Source organism: Strongylocentrotus purpuratus, unplaced genomic scaffold (genome assembly GCF_000002235.5).
Source record: "Strongylocentrotus purpuratus isolate Spur 01 unplaced genomic scaffold, Spur_5.0 spur5_scaffold_8, whole genome shotgun sequence".
In the NCBI taxonomy this organism is placed as follows: Eukaryota; Metazoa; Echinodermata; class Echinoidea; order Camarodonta; family Strongylocentrotidae; genus Strongylocentrotus; species Strongylocentrotus purpuratus.
In genome coordinates this window covers 2,015,521-2,035,773 of record NW_022145614.1, presented here as the reverse complement: position 1 = coordinate 2,035,773, position 20,253 = coordinate 2,015,521, and the positions used below count along the sequence as shown (strand labels likewise).

Sequence of the window (20,253 nt, the reverse complement as noted above, 5' to 3'; positions counted from 1 at the left end):
GACTCCTTTCCCTTTTTCTTCCTACGTCCTCTTCCTTTTTTTCTTCTCTTTCTCTCTCTCTTTTATTTTTTGGCCGGCGTTTTTTTTTGGGGGGGGGGGGGGCGACCGCCCCCACCGCCCCCCTGGCTACGCGCCTGCAAAGAAGAAAAAAAGCCAGTCAGTCACTCAATAGTGTCTGACAGTGAAGTCTAGCAAGTAAACTGGTTTCCTTGCATAATTTAAATATAGGACACTAGCGTTTAAAATTCACAGATAGGACATAATATACATGACATCTTCATAACTCCTCATACGTTCTACAAAATCTGATGTTGGCTGCAAAAGGGACATAGTAACTTTAATAAATTGATTTTTCTGTATGTTTTTGTTTGGTTTCAATTTTTAGGAAGGGGGGAATTTTCTGTTAAACGACAGCCAATGAGGAGAGCCCTACAATAGACAATTTTTTTTTATTTTTGGGCATTGTTGTTAGTTTTGTTTTTATTAATTATTACATGTAGACCCCTAGGCCCTATGCTTTCATTGTCTATGTACGTTATCGTTTCCTGGAAATTAAATTAAAAAGAAAAACAAACAAAATTTGTTCGAATGATTAATGCAGCTCAATGAAAAGTTTATTAGTGTGTACACATTGACAATATCATTCGTCACGGTCAGGGACAAATAAAACTATTATTAGGTAATGGTGTGACCCTCGAATATGTTGATGCCCTGTATAATACAAGTTAAACAATTGTCGTCGCAGATGGCGCTACATATTTTCGTATGAAATTCAGTTGCGTTCTAGCTTCTGATTGGTTGACACGCAGCGGCGAAATCAAAAACTGGGAAATACAACAATGCTATTGCGTTCGTGAGCCTCTGCTGTTTTGGACTTGAAAATCGTATTTTAGACGTTTGGTCATAGGTATTTTAATATTTCACAATGGAGCCAGAAAAAGCTTTCGATGAGAATTATGAGTACAACTGCCCAAGATTTGTAGATTTCTCTGTACCTCACGTAATCGACGACAACGCAGACGAATATTTTGGTAAGCAATCCATTCATTCACACATTATGCACAGCACCGCACTGTGCTGTGTTGTGTCCGTGCAACTGTCGTGCAAGTCAGAAGTGCTTGTTGCAGCAAATTGCAAAACCGTTTTGCCATGCATGTTCAGATGTCGGAAAAGAAAGCTATGCTAGATTTTTTTAAATTTTATTTTGTAAATTAACTAAAAGGAATTAATGGTTACTTTTTGGATATGATTCTGAATTAGTACCAAAAAATATTCTATTAATAGTCTAAGTCTAAGTTAGACTTCTTCTAGATCTAGAGTCTACAAACTAAAAAATATCAGCCCAAAGCAGAGGGAGTTTTTAAAAAAAAAGTTTTAAAAAAAGTTAAAAAAAGAATTCCTAGTCTGACTGACCAACCCATGTTTTGGCACCTAAACCTAAAGGGCAATACTAGGTCTACAACATATTTTTTTTATAGGCCTAACTAACTGTATTACGGTGAATGGGTGAAGTATTTCATTTTATTTGATCAATTGACATGATTGATTGACTGAGTGACTGGTGAAAGGAGAAGAGAAAGTGAAAATGATGAGGAACTGCATTGTGACTGAGATTAAGTGAGAGTAAAGAGGTGACATTTTGACAATGATTTTTGAGAAGTTGGGCAAATCAATAAAATAATGTAAGACTTTTTTGATTTTTGGTTATCGATTCATCCCTTACCGAAAAGGCAGGCCTGCTTATAGCCTGCATCAAGCCTGCATAGCTGCTAAAAAGCAGGCTAATTCCTTAGCAAGCACTGACCTGCAAAAACGCCGAAATATGCAAATTAGGCAGGCTTAATTTAGCCTGTACATTTTAAAAGCAGGCTTATTTTAGCCTGCAAAATCATATTAACCTGGCTCAATTAGCCTGCAAAATTGCCCTGCTTTTTTAGTATGCAAATTAACCTGCTTTGTTAGCCTGCAAAAACGCTGAAATATGTAAGTTAATTGCAGGTTAATTTTAGCATGCTAATCTAAAAAGCAGGCTAACAAAAATGAAGATATTCGATTAATTGCCATCACTATTGGTACAAGACTTCTATTGGTATATCGACTCGGGTAGAGGAACGAGGCATAAATTGATACATCATAATCAATATTTGCAAGTGTCCACCAATAGGAATATTCTAACCTCAATCGCATTAGACTAACTCCATCACAAAGATCATTTGAAGTTAATACAAGATTGACTATTGTAAAAGAACAGGCTCATACACCTATATATAGAAAACATACATGCTATTTAAATTGGTTAGTAATCGTATAATCAATATATCTATTGCTAAAACGTGAATGTAAGTGTGATCAGACAAATAATCTATTGGTCAATAATTTCCAAAGAAAAATACAATCACAAAACTGATATGTGCATTAATTGTCATAATTTGCTTAACAATTAATCATGATAAATGTATTTTTCTGTGAGACGTGTAAAGTAATAATGAATATTCATGAGATACGTACAGTATTGCAGGTTAATTTTAGCCTGCTAATCGAAAAGGCAGGCTAACATAAATGAAGGTTTCTATTGGTTTCTATTGGTCCCATATTGGGTTCAATTAGTCTTATTGGTTTATATTGGTCGTATTGTTCCTATTGGTAGATCTATTGGTCTTATTGGTTTCAATTGGACCAATTGGCCCCATTTGACTCTAATCGGGATTTCAATTGGTTTCAGTTGGACCAATTGGCCCCATTAGATATTTCAAATGGTTTCTATTGGACCAATTGGCCCCATTAGACTTAAATGGGACTTCAATTGGACCAATCAGCCCCATAGACTGTAAGGTTTTCAATTGGTTTCAAATATATCTTTTCTTCATACTGTATAAGTTGCAATTTAATCCAATTACGATATTTAATAAACACAAGACTATATCAATGTTATAACTACGGCCTAAAAACATTGCTCTCTCTTTAGGCTCCATCATATTTCTTCCTTTATTTAACTTAGTCTTATGTATTATTCTGTTCGTTTGTATAAATGCATCCCCCCAAAAAAATGATTACAAAAAATGTAACATGCCAAATGTAATGAAATAAACATGTGAAATATGAAAATAAAATGAAATTGAAACTGAATTGGACCAATTGAAGTCCAAAATAGGGCCAATTGGTCCAATTGAAACCAATTGAGTTCCCATTAAAGTCTAATAGGGCCTAGGCCAATTGGTCCAATAGGGCCAATCTGGACCAACTGAAACCAACTGAAGTCCTATTAAAGTCCCAATGAGACCAATTAAAATCAACTGAAAAAATGAAAATTAAATTGGTGTTCAATTGGTTTCAATTGGATTTTTGTCTTGGGATGCCTCCCCAAGCGCTTGAAACCTCGCTTGCTCGGCTTTCTATGAACCTATTTTTGTTTAAACTCTCGAATCACCCCTGATATATAACATTAAACGTGCATGTGAAAAATAACCTGTAAAAAGCAATAACAGGTTAAATTTGTGTTTTAAACCTGCTCAGAGGACATTTCTTCAGATTGCAGGTTTAACAAATTATGATACAAATTTACATGCTAAAGATTAAACTGCATCTCATCTGGCATGCTAAAGATTTAACCTGCTAAAACTGTATTTTGCAAAACGCATGCTAATTTTAAACTGCAGGCTGAGATTTAGCCTGCTAAAAACTGTTAGACTGTGTTTTGCAAAATGCATGCTAATAACAGGCTAAAATTTAACCTGCTAAAACATGTAAGACTGATTTTGCAAAATGCAGGCTAAAATTTAACCTGCTAAAACATGTAAGACTGATTTTGCAAAATACAGGCTAAAATTTAACATGCAATAGAATAATTAGCATGTATTTAAGAATGCAGGCCAGACGCAGGTTCAAAGCAGGCTAAATAAGCCTGCGTTTTCGGTAAGGGATGGCAATAAAATTTGAATAAAAATTCAGAAATCAGAATTTTGATAACAACAAAATGTAAGATAATGCAGCTAGCTAGGTCCCAGCTGAAATGCTGAATCCAGGTGAACTCGGACCAAAGACAACTCGGCCCAGCTGCAAAAACGGTCAGTTTTTGTCATTTTACCCCAACTCTAGACCCAACCCCTAAAGTCCTAAACCTGTAAAAACTGACGCTTTTGCAGCTTGGCCGAGTTGTCTTTGGTGAGTTTGGTCTGAGACAAGTTAGCCAGACTCCGTCCCAGCTAGACCTAAGTAAGTTATGTTTTTTTAGTTTTTAAATTTTAATCATAAAATCTATTCTTTAAAATAAATGGTGAAAAAGTCAAGAGCTGATCTGGCCATAAGCTCTTTTGAAATCCTCTATCACGAAATCATGTGTTATAGAAGATAAAGTCTGCAACATTCCTGGGTTGTCAAGCTGTAGCTGGTGGGCGTTTCACAAAACTTGTCAAGTTGTCATCATGTGAAAAATTACACAAAATGTGAAAAAAATAAGCTACTGAAATCCTTGCTTCTGATTGGTTATCAGCAGATTTGTCATTTGACATTGAAAAAAGTCTTTGCGAAACGCCCCCCCCCCCCCCCCCCCGATCTTCGTCCGATGATTTTGGCAAGTGGCAACGTCATTGGATGAATTCTGAATTTTAGAATTCCATTTCCCGCAGCTAGAAACTATTCCCCCCAAAAAAAATCAAATATGATATAGACTACATGCACAGATATTTTTGCAGAACATGCAAACCAGAGTCAAAGCTAAACAAGTTTATTGATTCAAGTGATTCATAGAATGAATAAGGTAATAAATAATTAAATACTAACAAAAAAAGGTAACATGATGATTTCATCCTGTTTGCAATCATCCATTCTTTATATTGATAACAATACTATTCACATTGACAGACATTGCTCATGAGGGGAAAGATGGCCAGTATGATTTCATGGCTGAGGCAGACGGCCAAATCCCAGAAGAATTTGAAAATCCTGGACCCCCATCGGATTGTAGAAGCCAAGAAAGCAGAGGAGAAGGTAATTTGAATAAATATATTTTGCTTAATTTTTTTAAAATCATGACATGCACTGATGCAAATAAAGCTGAACATGTATAGCTACTTTGATGTGCAGTTTTCAACAGCTCATAACTGAGTCATAAGATCTTGATTAAACTGTTTTTGTGAAAAATGCAGTCAGATATTATTGTACATATACATGTAGTTTACGTTAAAACTCAAAAGTAAATCTGGATTTGACAATTAGAAAAAAGATAAATTTGATTTTTAACACTGCTGTGACTGAGGTTTTGGGGCATTTTAAAAATCATATTCAGAATATGTTTACCAATATTACAGACATACAGTATGAATTATATTCATAATGCTCTGTAAAACATTTTGCTAGTGAAAGTCAACTTTTTAATAGAAGATCGCCTAAATGCTCATGTGAAAAAATAATTTTTGCACTTGTGAAATTAATTTTGACATGATTGATAGGATTATATTTTATCATGGCAGTTTTTTTATTACCTAAAATAATCTGCTCTTTCTGACACCAAGGAAATCAATTTCCTATTCAAATGTATTCTACTGAATCCATTCCTTTGTGCAGAGAGGATCTCTGAAGTACCACCTCCATGTCAGAAGGAGACAGAATCAGTTGAGCATCTGCAAGAAACAACAACAAACTCGATACAAGATACAGAGGGTGAACATGAGTATCAAACAAAAAACAATGAGACTGGACACATAGATCAAAATGTAGAGCACATAACAGACAATGAAAACACAGTTGTGGAAGCAGCAGCCCCAATGAGGGAAGAAGATGATGACAGGGTAGATCAACCGGTCCAAGATGAAATCCCAAGCCCAGAGGTCAAGGAGATGATGGAACATGTGCAAGAACCAGTCTGTGAAGACTCACCTATGAACACCGAGGTGGAGAACCCAATGACAGAAGCTCCGGAGGAGAGTACAGACCAGGAGATGCCTGTGCTGGAGCTGAATACAGCGCCAGCGGTTGAGGAGGAGGAGGAGGAAAGTGAAATGATGTATACCCAAGAGAAGCCATTGGTGAAGGAAGAAGAAACACATGTGGAAGAGAAGCAGATGGAGGTTGTTGATGAGACATCAGTTACGAGGGATAGCCCAGAGAGCCCGCAGGTGGAAACACATGATGCAGGTAACGTAGAAGACAGTTGTATCAATTTGACTTTCCCACATGGTATGTAGCTTGATTTATGTTTGCTTTTACAGTTAATGGCTATCACCACCAATCATTCACATGCTTTAGGACTTGTTTCTTGTTTTAGATACAGGGACTGTTACTGCATTAAGGCTCGTTCAGATATGGCGCGGTAAACTGCTGCCAAAAAAAAATGCTGCGTGGAACAGAAGACTTCTGCGTGTTCACTGAGCTCTGTGTTAGAAGAATATACAGAAATGTCATACGTAATACACTAATACCTTACTGACGCAGTTTTGCTCCGTCATATCTGAACAAGTCTTTATGTCTGGCCTCTATGATTTACTTTAGAGGACAGAATTAACTTAATTACATGCATCTGCAGTAGTTCGGGAATCAGTGCTAGTAGTCTAACACAAGTGGTCTAACACTTGAAAAACCAATGAAAACAACACTCAATTGACAAATCGGAGGGGGGGAAAAGATTTATTCGTGGCTCAGCTGCATCATCTTAATTTGCTTTCTTGTTTTTATTTCCAACAGAAATTCCTCCTGCAGTCATTCCAAGCAATATTGCACCAGTAGTCAAACCTAAGAACCTGGTAACATCGTGGGGAAACAGTAACACAGATAAAACTACTGGTGCTAAGGAGACGAGGTAAGTTTTACCAAGCCTTTCAGATGTTGATTTGACTTTGTTGTTATGCTTGGCAATATAGAGGATGTAAATTACTTCAAATTAAAAGAAATAAAAAAAAAGGTTGTCTTTGAATGAGGGGGGGGGGGGGGGGGGTAATTAAATTAAGTGCAGATTTTCTTTGAACAAGGTTAATCTTGAGTCTCATTAAATTCTGTTCGCGGAGAGTAACTAGTCTCAAGCAAGCTTTTCAGACTATAAAGTTACATAGACAGTGGAAGTTTGTAATTCTCTCCATAACTTTATTGAATTTTCATATCGAAAATATATTCTTATTTGGTTCTTATCGGAACTGTTATTCAGGCATTGTAATTTGTCAATTAATTTGGATACTTTTTTACTTCTCCATTTTGTAATAATTTTGTTTATGGAACAACGCCAAATGTTCAATGTAGATGGGTAGTGGCTAACTCAACTGAAATAACCCATTTGCTGCTTATTGTGATTCATCCACAGATCGAGACGATCCACACGGAGATCAACTCGTTCTCTGAACAGTGATGTGAGTCAGTTGAAGAGAGCGTCTGCTGGCAGCAACATGCAGCGAAGATCGCTCCGTGTCCACAATAAATCCAGCCAATCACCAGCTTTGAAGAAGAGGCGTGTTTCTGACAGGGCTCAGAGCGGCGGCAAGAAGAACACACCAGTGACTACAGCAAAACTTGTCTCCAAGTCTTTCATCCCTAAACTGACTTTACCTTCTACTCCCACATTCATGAAGTAAGTAATAAACTCTGAATATTAATGCTTCAAAATGTATGAGTGGCATTGTTCACTGTTACAATATTTCCAATTCTGTTCATGGTCATTTGTCTATATTTAAAAAAAAAAATTAAATCAGAATTCAGTAGAGATGGCCTTCTGCATGTATGTTAAGTTGTTACATAGTGAAAGAAACAATCATCCTCAATTCATCATTCACATTTGAATATTCATGTTAAAGCAATAGTAAAACTTCTTCAGAATGTTATTGAGATGTCCAAAAAGTAATGCCTGACATCACTGAAAATACACCAAACAAAAATGATGTTACCCAGATTTGTTGGTAATAAGTCAGTTTAGCAGTGTGACTGTGTATAACCTTTTGCATTATCCTTTAAAGTGTAAGAAACTTAGAATGTGCAAGATCTAAATTCTGTTCAAATTGAAATCTATCTTGTTTCAGGCGTAACAACACCAAACCTGGTGCCCAGTTCAAGACCGCAGAGCAGATAGAGATGGAGAAAATTGCAGGATTCCGCAAGCAGCTAGCAGCTCGTAAGAAGCAATCCCAGGCCTCCTATAAGATGGTACAGGGATCTAGTGCTTACCATGCAGTCAAGGCTGTTGTCCCAACCACCAAGCCTGTAGGATTCACGTTTGAGACAGATCAGAGGATCAAAGAACATCCTATGGCCACCCGGCAAGATGCTAAAACCTTTGAGAGTGATCTACGTGGAAAAATATCACCGGTATGTCATATCATCAGCTAAGAGCCAGAAGAACATTAACTCCTATCATTACACAGGCAGTTAATTTCCTTATGGGGCTCATGATCTCATCAGGCAGTGATTATCAGTTCAATTCTAATGACTATAGTGTGTATAATATAGTAACCTGTGCTGAGGGGTTCATTTTTATTTGACAATCAGATGTTTGTTCTTCTCTGATGATGCTTTTGTGCTTAAATGTTGATTTGTTATGAAAAATCTTCTCTTCATTAATTTTTTTACCACTGTTTGTATAGTAGCCACCGACTGGCACAGCTCATTTCCTGCATTATATTACCATTTTGATTCTTGATTCTATTCCAGGCCAAGGTCCCCCATGGTCCCACTGTTCCTAAACCATTCAAGCTCACAGACAACAGGAAACGAAAGCTTGGGGAGGGAGGAGAGGGAAGCAAGAACTCACCCTACTGCTCCATGGCAACGAGGATCCAACAATTCCACAACAAGACTCCGCAACGTTTTCACACCAGACGCAGTGGGGATCACAGAGGTATGTATGCTAACACCTTGAGCTTTGCTCACAGTCACAATATAAATGGATGGTGTTTTAAAAGTAGATGTAAACATGTTTATGAAAGGATCTCTTTTGCTTCACTTGATTGTGATACTATTGTTCGGGTGTAGAAGGACCTTAATGTCTGTGCCTATAAAGATACACAATTCCAGTTTCAGAACAAAATGTAACCTTTAGCTCTTGAAGGTATGTTCCAACAGAAACCAGTCAAACCACAGAGAAGCCATTTTTGAAGTACAAGTTGGGACCTTTGTATTCATGTGAGAAACCTTGCGCCATTCCTCTAACTCATCTGAGCCTTCTTTTTTTTTTACTCAGATAATTCCATGCATAAAGAGGAAGTGCCGAAGCCCAGGCTGACCCACCCTAAGACCCCCAACTTGGAATGCAGGAATCGGAAGCGTGTCATCACTGTACAGAGCACAGCGGAGAGGGAAGAACAAGAGCTACAAGAAATGCAAAGGTAATATACGTCCCCGGCTTTGAAAGCCATGTGGTTATTACACATACACATGTACATTTAACTAGGATCGATCACCATCTGGATGTTATCTATTGCAATAAAGTTGATGGAACTTCAGGGAAGTAAAAATGATTCCTGGGAGATTCATTGCGATGTGATAAAATATTTTCATCAGCTGCTACAGGCCAGGTAAGACTACTATAGATAAAGTCATTCCATCACAAGATTTCTCCTAAAAAATCACATGTTCATGCCTCACAGAAGGCAATACATTAAAAGTCTTCTCATTTCTCTTTGTTTTGGATTAAGATTGCTTCCTGTCATTCTGTCTTTCTTGATTAGTGATTAAAAATAAATTGTTGACTGGTGAGTGAGCTATAGCCCAGCTTGAGGGTCAGTACTGAACTACAACTTCAGTCATGACCCCTGGTAGTACGTACAGGCAATGTGAATAACACAAGACAACTTTTTCTCTGCAGTTATAAATTCAAGGCCAAGCCAGTGAACCCCAAAGTGATGAGCAATCTGAACATTGGACTTAAGATGCCTACCCACAAGGAACCTACCAAGGCTATAGGATTCAACCTGGAGAGTGAGAGACTGATGAAGGAACGAGCTACAAAGAAAGCTCAAGAGGAAGAGCAGAAAGAAGAGGAACATTATGAATTCCACGCCAGACCAGTGTCCACTAAGATGCTAGAAGGACCAGTGGTAAGTTCATTAAATCCTTGTCAACTTTAAGTTTTTTGATTTGTGTAAGGTCATATTTAGAAGTATACTTTCTTCAATCTTCATAAAAATATATGAGCATCTATTCACAGCATAATTATGGAGCAATGTATATTTGCTATCATGTGCTAGGGGGAAAGGTCTTGAGAGTTAGTTACTAGGTATACTGCTGATGTTCTCCGGGGCACACACATTGTATACTGACAACAACTGACAAGCAATAACATCGCAATATGATTAATGATTTTGAAATTAGAACCATTCACCATTGCATGACAATCATCTGTATGCACAGATTTGGGAACGATTTCAATTGTCATTATCAAAATTCTCTTCTAAATGACAGATTTAATTGTTCCTTTAATAATAATAATAATAATATTGGATTCTTATATAGCGCACGTATCGACCTTGCAAGGTCCTCAAGGCGCTCCAACATTACCCGGCTATGCTAGGCTGCCGATTTCGACGCTCACAGCATTCATAAAGCATCATTCATGACAAGGAGTTCTAACTTCTAACTTTTTTATGTTTAGGGTATTGGTGCAGCCAAGCCACGCTCACTGACTTGCCCCAAGTCTCCTGCCTTTGCTTTGAAGAACAGGGTCAGGGTTAAGGAGGACGTCATCGTCGAACCCGAGGTAGGTCATTATGCTACTAGTAAAGGTTGAAAGAATCATAAACAATGCTCTTGACTTGTCTGTTTCTAACCTATGTAGGATCGAAATCATGAATGTTTATTATTCATGTTGCAGTTGTAAATGTCAGTATCCATTAGTGATCCTCATATGCTTTGACTTTAACTTTAACTTTAACAAAACGCATTTGGAGCTGCAAAAACAGGGAAGGAAGATGGATGTACATGAACATGCAATCACGTAACAGAAAATCAAATTGCTGTATGAAATGTTAACTTTTTCCACAAATGAACGAGACAGGTTAACTTTGATTAGAATTGTCATGATAAGAGAATGTCCATGTATTGCCACGTGGGCACAATTGCATGCACCTTCTTTTGCTCCGAATACATCGTGTAATGATAATCCACACCTGTTCCTGTTTGTCAGCCGGCTTATGATCTCTCGCTCCTTTCATGTTTGCTTCACCATGCAGGAGCCCAAATCTCGTATCATCCATGCCAAGCCAATCCTCCATGTAGGAGTACCCTTCAAGCCTCAGACCACCCATAAGACGACTGAGATTCAACCGTTCTCCTTTGAGCAGCGTGATAAAGAGACCCAAGCTCGCAAGGAAGCCAAGATACAGGAGATCTATCAGGAAGAGGAGAAGGTATGTAAACCTATTCAATCTCAATCAAGATAAAGCTACAGTCATACCTGCTTTAGTGACCACCTGTCTGCAAAGGCCACATTTGTTGTTTCCCTTGAAAATGGTTTCTCCTTGAATCATGTACTAAAGGAACCTGTCTACAAAGGCCACTTTTTGTGTTTCCCTTGGGTGGTCGCTATAGACAGGTTTGACTGTATTATGTGTTGCATCTGTTCATTTTTTTTCTTCTTTAAATTAAATAGATACAGATTGTTATGCTTGAATCAAGTGTGAATATCATATTACTCCTTTGTTTTCTAAAGCTCATTTGAAGAAAATATATATGGACAACAGACTTCCAAGTTATAAATAATTTTGTAAGTTTTCCTGATATTTTTTTGAATTTTTCCAGAGCTGCTTTGCTCTGTGTTCCGCTCTTTATTCATGGCAAGTTTCGATTTCTATGCCTCCGCTACAGAGTGGCTGGAGGCATTATGTTTTCTTTAATACCTAAATACTATACTGGCTTTCCTAGCAGTCATGTAAATAGACCATCATCACTGTATTCAAACTGTTCTTGGGCAGGCTCGTCTATTCAAAGCTTAGCCAATCACTGTATTCAAACTGTTCTTGTGCATGTAGGCTCGTCTATTCAAAGCTAAGCCCATCCTTGAGCCAGTGTCTATGCCTGAGAAGAAGGTCAAACCTGTGACCAAGCTTGAACCATTCCAGCTTGGTAACGAAGAGAAGGGAGCTAAGAGGGCCGAGATGTGGAGCAAGAAGGTCAGTATGTTGTGGAGTTCAAGGGGGTTCTGGATGGACAGGGCCAAACATTGACATTTTGATGTACGTAAGAGATATGAGACTGCAAACTTGCTATTGATTGGAGGACTTACGATAGATTTGGATCAATCGTAACTTTTTGTAATCAGGGCCTGGTCACTAATTCAGTTTCTAGGAGAAATAATCATCATTAACTTGCCATAATTATTGGTCATTGAGTGCGATTCATCATTTTGGGATGAAATAGATAGAAAGTAGACATGTGTCATACAGCACCTGTTTGTGTCGTGTAAGACAAGCAACTAGTTTTATGAAAAAAGTTCTAATTTATATGACTGATGTATGTTTGTTAATGAATTTGAAATCAGTATGATAAGGTTTTTTATCTCTTTGCTTGTTTGTATGTAGATTGAGGAGGAGCTGAATGAGCAGAGAGCTATGGCTAATGCATTCAAAGCTAAACCAGCTGATGTGGTGTATAATCAACCGTTTGTACCCCAGAAACCAAACAAACCTCTAACAGGTAAGTCGATGCATCCAACAATACTGCTGCAGCAAAAGTTTACTTGTAAATGGATGGTAAGAGGCAATAATTAGAAGGTAAAATGTGTACTTCAATGGCTTCAATACTTAATCAGTGATCTGTGTGTCATAATATGCAGAATGGGAAGTGTGTTATGCCTATCTCAATCACTTATGCTGCAGCAGGTTATTTTAATGAGTTTTACGGCCTTGTATCTGAGTGGGCCCAGCCCTTACACTTTCAGAGTATACTTGTAATAGTGTCAATACTGTAGTAGAATATGAATAGTGAAATGATCGTTTCCTGGTCTCACTTCCCAATTGTTTTACCCCATACAAGGACATAATGAAATCATAAAGTCGAGATACTGACAAAGTGTCAAGTGTATTCGATCACGTTGCATCTATTAACTGAATATTAGCTTATATTTGGGATAGTACGATGACTGCTTTCTACCAATTGAAAGATTTTCTGACCTAATGCTGCTGCAATTTGTGAATATTGATGAAAGCCAGACCATTATACATGTATCTCTATTTGCATTGCTACAGAGATCGATGCCTTTGACCTGAACACTGACCGACGTGCCGTGGAACGGGAGGGATTCGAGCAGTGGAAGATGAAGAAAGATCTCGATGAACGAGAGAGTCGTTGTCAGCTAGAGAAGCTTAAAGAGGAGGAGGAGAGAAAGGAGATAGAGAGGATGAGACGGGAGGACATGCACCATAAAGCCCAGCCTGTCAAGCATTATAAACCAGTCCATGTCATGCCTAGTCTAAAACCGCTTACTGATGCGTGTAGTCCTAACTTCTCTGATAGGTTCCAAAAGTAGATTAGGACTCAGTACCCCACAGTCCTTCTCTTGAAACACTATAAACCAGTCCATGTCATGCCTAGTCTAAAACTGCTCACTGATGCATGTAGTCCTAACTTCTCTGATAGGTTCCAAAAGTAGATAAGGACTCAGTACCTTCCACAACCCCCCCTCTTCAAACACTATAAACCAGTCTATGCCATGCCTAGTCAAAAACTACTTACTGATTTTGCAGTCCAAACTTCTTCCAAAGGTATAGAGATCCCTGTTTCTGGCTTGCATATGAATAAACTGTTTTGTTCTGGATGGATTGTGTAATCTTTGCTCCTTTACCCAATGGTCTGCATTGGCTTTAGATACCATGTTTTAATATCCTCTTGTGTGTATACATGTATGTCAACAAGAGAGAGTCATAATTATATCTGAATTACTATAATCTAGACTATGTTTGGATGTGCTTCTTCTCTTAAAAGAACATGAACTAACAGCAGTTTTATATCTATAAGTCACATTAATGGAATTTATAACCGTTTAGGTACTTTAACAATTACTTGATGTAAATGAGCCTGGTTCTGGAGTATGTTTAATTATTTGAAGTGTAACATTGTGGAAAATATAATTCAGATTTGAGCTGTTTATAGAGTGTACATAGTGATATTGATTGCAGACCTAACTTTGAAGACCAGTTTACTAATTGTTACTTGTAATAGAGTTACATTGGGTGACTTTTGGGTCATACAGTTATAACAATATTTTCCCCCCTTTTTTTTTTGTTTTAAAATTCTACTATCTTGTAAATAATGAGAGAAGTGTGTGTGGTCAATGAAGAAACACTGTTTTGATTGCAAAGATTAAAATTGAATTGACATTGAGAAGAATCACACAGTTGGGTGAACACATGATCTGTAGGCATTCTCAAGAGATTACCAATGGACAAGAATTACCATTGCTAATCAAGAATTACATTGAGCCATAGTGCCTACAGATGCCATTTCTATGTTTACTTTTATGTGTATATTGTATTTTTAACAAGAAAAACAGCAATTATTAGACCATTCATTTGAAAATGACTGCGGTTCAGCAACAAACAAGTGTAATGAGACTAATCTAAAGCTAATCTGTATCTGGTGCAAGATGGAAAGGTGTTGCATGAAAAGAAAGAATGTATGGCCTTACAATTATATGGTCTTTTCTTACTGTGTAAGCAAATACATATATGTATATATTCACACAAGTCTGTATCTAAATGAGAAAAAGAAAATATTGTGTTATTGAATATTTCTTCATTGTATTATAGGCTGTTATTATCAAAGTGAACCAAACTTATCCTAACATATTTGCCATCAGTTTGTGTGAACAAAATACAGTGGAACTTTATTATAACAAACTTCTTGTTGAATTAATACTTGTTTTGGACAGGAGTTTATAAAAACAATATAATATTTAGTAGTTTGACTGGCAAAATTATCTTTTCTTCACTAAAGTTTGTTATTGGAGTGTATATAACAAGTTTTTAATTGAATTTTTTTAAATAGAAATATTGATATGTCGTAGATCTATTCAGCCTCCATTTAGCTAAACCTGTTAAGTCTAAGGTCTCACCCTGATTTATTCCTATGTAAATGACTTAAAAGCTTTCCATTATATCTGTAGATGAAGTCTTATAGAACCTGCTTGTGAATATGAGCTAAATCAAAGGTAGTTTAGTTTAAATTAAAATTTGCAGTAAAGAATGTTGTTTGAATAGTCTCAAGTAGAACATTCATGCTTACAGGTTATATCATTCATTTTCTAATGTATGTGTAAAAGGGGATAACAGTGAGTTCTGGACATGCTTTTTGCCACTTGTTATTCAATGATTTTTACCTACAAATTTGGATGTAGCCTTTTCGAAGCATTTTGTAGTCTTAAAATTAAAAGAAGAATTGTTTATGTGTGTTAATTTATCAGAAATACCTAATGCGTATGGTGTGGAAACGTGAAGTCTTGTTCAAACCTGAGAAGAACAACGGGGAGATTTTTTGTAATTACATGTACATCTACTTGCAGACATTTATTTTACGAAAATGTGTACAAAGCATTTAGATAATGAATATTTTCACTAAAAGCTGAACTTCTCTGTAATGACCTGAATTATTCCTGTGTACAGTATGAAAATATTTCACAATCCAATCCTGTTTTGTACAAAAGAGTGGAGAGACATTTTATTATTTTTTTGTTCTTCTTCTTTTTCTTTATTTATCATCGATCTTGCTGTGTTTGAGGAAAAATTTAATGGTGATGATTGCACATAATATACAAATGCCCTATTAGTAAGTTAGCAGTTTTCACTAGATCCTAACGGAGAAATCATTGTATTTAATCTTGACATGTATTGGCCGAGTTCAGACATACTTGCACTTTAAGTTGTTGTGTTCAATTCCTCTTTTGCAGGATTTTATGTGAACACGTCTGACAGGTTCATGTAACATTGATGTTATTTTTAAAACTATCTTTGGCATGATTTTTAAATAGTTTTTAAAACTGAGTCAAATACATGAATTGAGGAGACAAAGGGATAACAGACAAGCGAGGAAAATGACAGCTTTAACATAACATTTGAAATCAAAGCCTCATGAAGTCCATATTTTAGGTTGTGGTTTGTGTATAAAGAAGAATTAGACTTAAAAATAAAAACTGATCTTTTCATGTACATATGAATAATTTAGTGTCTTCATTTGTGTGAAAATCAATGTATCTATAAAGCTGAATCGGCATGTGTAACCAAAAGCCAGCTATTTACTGACTTCATACAACATTAGGCATGTTATAGCCTTGTATATGTAATCTTGATCAAGGAAAACATTTATCCTAACTATGTTATATCTAAGAATTCACACAAATTAAAGAGGGAGGTAAAAATCAACCAAATTTACCCTTACTATATAGGTAAACAACTCAAAGCAGATAGGATTTTTATATCAAAGTGATTTTACTGTCGTGCATGGGTGAAAATAATTGGAGCAATGCTTGCCTATTTACATGTAGCTATTACGGGTGATATATATATATATATAAAACATAATGATAATAATAATGGCATTGATGATGGTGATGATGATAATAATAATGGTGTTGATGATGGTGGTGATGGTGATGATGATAATAATAATTGCATTGATGATGGTGATGATGATAATAATAATGGTGATGGTGATGATGATAATAATAATGGCATTGATGATGGTGATGATGATAATAATAATTGCATTGATGATGGTGATGATGATAATAATAATGGTGATGATGATGATGATAATAATAATGGTGTTGATGATGGTGATGATGATAATAATAATGGTGATGGTGATGATGTTTTGTTCCTCGTGCCTATATAACTTTAATCCTGAATTCCACTGGCTGAACTGTTTCCGTGTCGCTCGCTCCAGTACAGCACTGGCTCGCCCAAAATAACACATCCTCAACGCTGAACCGAAGACAGCCCTCTTGCCTTTCATTATAGGGTCGACACTATATGGGCTCCAAGATTCATGAGCTTACATGCGATCGAGCGCTTTCTCTATGCCATACCATGATACTGCAATGCTCACCAGAGTTACGAGTAACTGTACATCTCTCTGGCAGAACGCCTAACTCTGTGCATAACGCACAGTTACGGTTATGTTAGCAGAGCGCCTAACTCTATGACAGGCAATTCATTATCAGTATCCCCTGTAAGTACCCAAAGTTTGAGGAGGAGGAAAGGACCAAAAGTTCAAATTGTCTTTTAGCTGTGAAGAACAGTTATGAAGGTTTATAAAAAGATTTTTCTTTCTTACCGAATTGACCTTTGAGCCCGTGTTTAGAAATAAATGAACGCTATAAAGTATCAGGTTCCTACTTCTATAATTGTTATAATGATTAACTATTAAAATAATCATAATGATGAGGAGGAGTGAAATTACGAAATGTTCAAATTGAGGTTTCAGAAGATAATTAGAGTTTATAGATTACTCTCGATTATTCTTATTATGAATAATAACTCGTACAGCTAAATAAAGCGGGCTCTGAAACTCTATGACGGGCTCCAATCCTCTGCGAAGTATTAAAATAGCCATAGAGATGATGAAAAAAGAAAAGAAAGTGACGATGTGTTCTAATTGATGTTATATAAATGTGTTGTAGTTGATGTTATATAAATTATGTAGTGTTCTGAGATAAAATGTAGTACAATATACCCCTAAAATACTTGGAATCGCCAGGCTTAATACCTGTATTGATCTACGTACAACTAAAGCGGGCTCCGAAACTCTATGACGGGCTCCAATCCTCTGCGAAGTATTAAAATAATCATATAAAATGATGAAAAGAGCAAAATGAGGTGACAAATTGTTGCAACTGTTGTTATATAAATTATGTAGTGTCGTGAGATAAAATGTGGTACAAATATACCCCTAAAGTACTTGGAATCGCCAGGCTTAAAACCTGTATTGATCTACGTACAGCTAAAGCGGGCTCCGAAACTCTATGACGGGCTCCAATCCTCTGCGAAGTATTAAAATAATATCATAGGGTGATAGGGATGATGAAAAAAGGAAAAGAAAGTGACGATGTGTTGTAATTGATGTTATATAATTGTGTCGTAGTTGATGTTATATAAATAATGTAGTGTTTTGAGATTAATGTAGTACAAAATACCCCTAAAATACTCGTCATCGCCAGGCTTAAACAGTATTAATGTACGTACAACTAAAGCGGGCTCCGAAACTTTATGACGAGCTTCAATCCTCTGCGAAGTATTAAAATAATCATATAAATGATGAAAAGAGGGAAATGAGATGACGATTTGTTAAAACTGATGTTATACAAATTATGTAGTGTTGTGAGATAAAATGTAGTACAAACATACCCCTAAAATACTTAAAATCTCCAGGCTTAAAACCTGTATTGATCTACGTATACAGCTAAAGCGGGCTCCGAAACTCTATGACGGGCTATGATGGACTATACTTTTCATTAAAATAACTAATTAATATGCAACTTCTAAAGAAGTGGTATCTGGTAATTTAGTAATTAGGTATACCTTAGCTTCATTTTTATCAATATTTCATCTTCTGCCCGGAGATGGACTACAAGAATCACTTTCTGAAGGAGTTAGCAAGTCTCGTCTTGTATAGTCTAGTACCGTTGTTTTGGGAATCGCGGGATCATCGCAATGAGTCTGGAGTGGGTGGAGCATAAAAACGTCTTTGGGGGTGGAGTATTTAAACGTCTTTGGGGTGGAGCATTTAAACGTCTTTGGGGGTGGAGCATTTAAACGTCTTTGGGGGTGGAGCATTTAAACGTCTTTGGGGTGGAGCATTTAAACGTCTTTGGGGTGGAGCATTTAAACGTCTTTGGGGGTGGAGCATTTAAACGTCTTTGGGAGTGGAGCATTTAAACGTCTTTGGGGGTGGAGCATTTCAACGTCTTTGGGGTGGAGCATTTCAACGTCTTTGGGGTGGAGCATTTAAACGTCTTTGGGGTGGAGCATTTAAACGTCTTTGGGGGTGGAGTATTTAAACGTCTTTGGGGGTGGAGCATTTAAACGTCTTTGGGGGTGGAGCATTTCAACGTCTTTGGGGGGGAGCATTTAAACGTCTTTGGGGGTGGAGCATTTAAACGTCTTTGGGGGTGGAGCATTTAAACGTCTTTGGGGTGGAGCATTTAAACGTCTTTGGGGTGGAGCATTTCAACGTCTTTGGGGTGGAGCATTTAAACGTCTTTGGGGGTGGAGCATTTAAACGTCTTTGGGAGTGGAGCATTTAAACGTCTTTGGGGGTGGAGCATTTCAACGTCTTTGGGGTGGAGCATTTCAACGTCTTTGGGGTGGAGCATTTAAACGTCTTTGGGGGTGGAGCATTTAAACGTCTTTGGGGGTGGAGTATTTAAACGTCTTTGGGGGTGGAGCATTTAAACGTCTTTGGGGGTGGAGCATTTCAACGTCTTTGGGGTGGAGCATTTAAACGTCTTTGGGGGTGGAGCATTTAAACGTCTTTGGGGTGGAGCATTTAAACGTCTTTGGGAGTGGAGCATTTAAACGTCTTTGGGAGTGGAGCATTTAAACGTCTTTGGGAGTGGAGCATTTAAACGTCTTTGGGAGTGGAGCATTTAAACGTCTTTGGGAGTGGAGCATAAAGAAATCAAATAGTAGGGCGGAGACACCGCGCTGTGTGTGGGATGGGTGTACGGGAGGAGGATAAATAAGATGATTGAAGAATACAAAATATATCAGCACTGACAGAATCTGGACTTATTGTTCTGATGCTATACATCTTTCTTGACAAGTAAGCATCCAGCACTCGTTTTCCCATTCATTACCAATCCTTTCTCGCTCTTGCTCCTTCCGTCTTATTTACCTTCTTCCTCCTCACTTCTTCAATTCATTCCTTGCAATTATGTATGACAAGGGGAAAATAAGTACAACAGAGGTTATTAGGTGACTGACTATCGTCGTTACCCCCTGTAAGCCCTTGAAAAACACCAACAATATCAACCCACATCGTAAAAATCTTTTGTATATTTCACAATAGACATTACTTGGACTACTGGATTGCAGTGCTACTATTATGCACAACTACTCTTCTTCGAGAATCAGATTCTATAAATATAATGAACTCCGACCTATTATTTTTCAATAATAGATAAAGTTATGTCGGTTTTTGATGGGGCATGGGGTCGAGCAAAATGTTCACTAACTAATATTTCAAAAGCAATGACGTTGACAAAAGTGATTTTTTAGTACATAAAAGTGAATATATATTTCTTAGAATATCAAAAGGTCCACATGCGAGAAAAAATTATAAAAAGACGTCTGT

The 20,253-nt window shown here is 37.1% G+C and overlaps 1 protein-coding gene across 2 annotated transcripts; it reads left to right on the top strand.

Moving 5' to 3' along the window:
- Nucleotides 1–798: 798 nt before the first annotated feature.
- LOC593807 (targeting protein for Xklp2 homolog) lies at nucleotides 799–16,109 on the top strand. 2 transcript variants are annotated; one of them, XM_793269.5, is made up of 14 exons: nucleotides 800–1,031; nucleotides 4,861–4,986; nucleotides 5,563–6,132; nucleotides 6,679–6,793; nucleotides 7,289–7,552; nucleotides 7,998–8,283; nucleotides 8,626–8,812; nucleotides 9,155–9,299; nucleotides 9,779–10,010; nucleotides 10,565–10,669; nucleotides 11,142–11,318; nucleotides 11,940–12,080; nucleotides 12,489–12,603; nucleotides 13,155–16,109. In XM_793269.5, exons 1-14 carry the CDS (start codon nucleotides 926–928, stop codon nucleotides 13,433–13,435), a joined length of 2,850 nt encoding a protein of 949 aa, XP_798362.2. In that variant the 5' UTR covers nucleotides 800–925; the 3' UTR covers nucleotides 13,436–16,109. The 2 variants fall into 2 exon arrangements, with proteins under 2 accessions (XP_030830976.1, XP_798362.2); XM_030975116.1 differs by lacking the exons at nucleotides 11,940–12,080; nucleotides 12,489–12,603; nucleotides 13,155–16,109 and adding an exon at nucleotides 11,883–11,909 and having other exon boundaries at nucleotides 799–1,031.
- The last annotated feature ends 4,144 nt before the right edge of the window (nucleotides 16,110–20,253 follow it).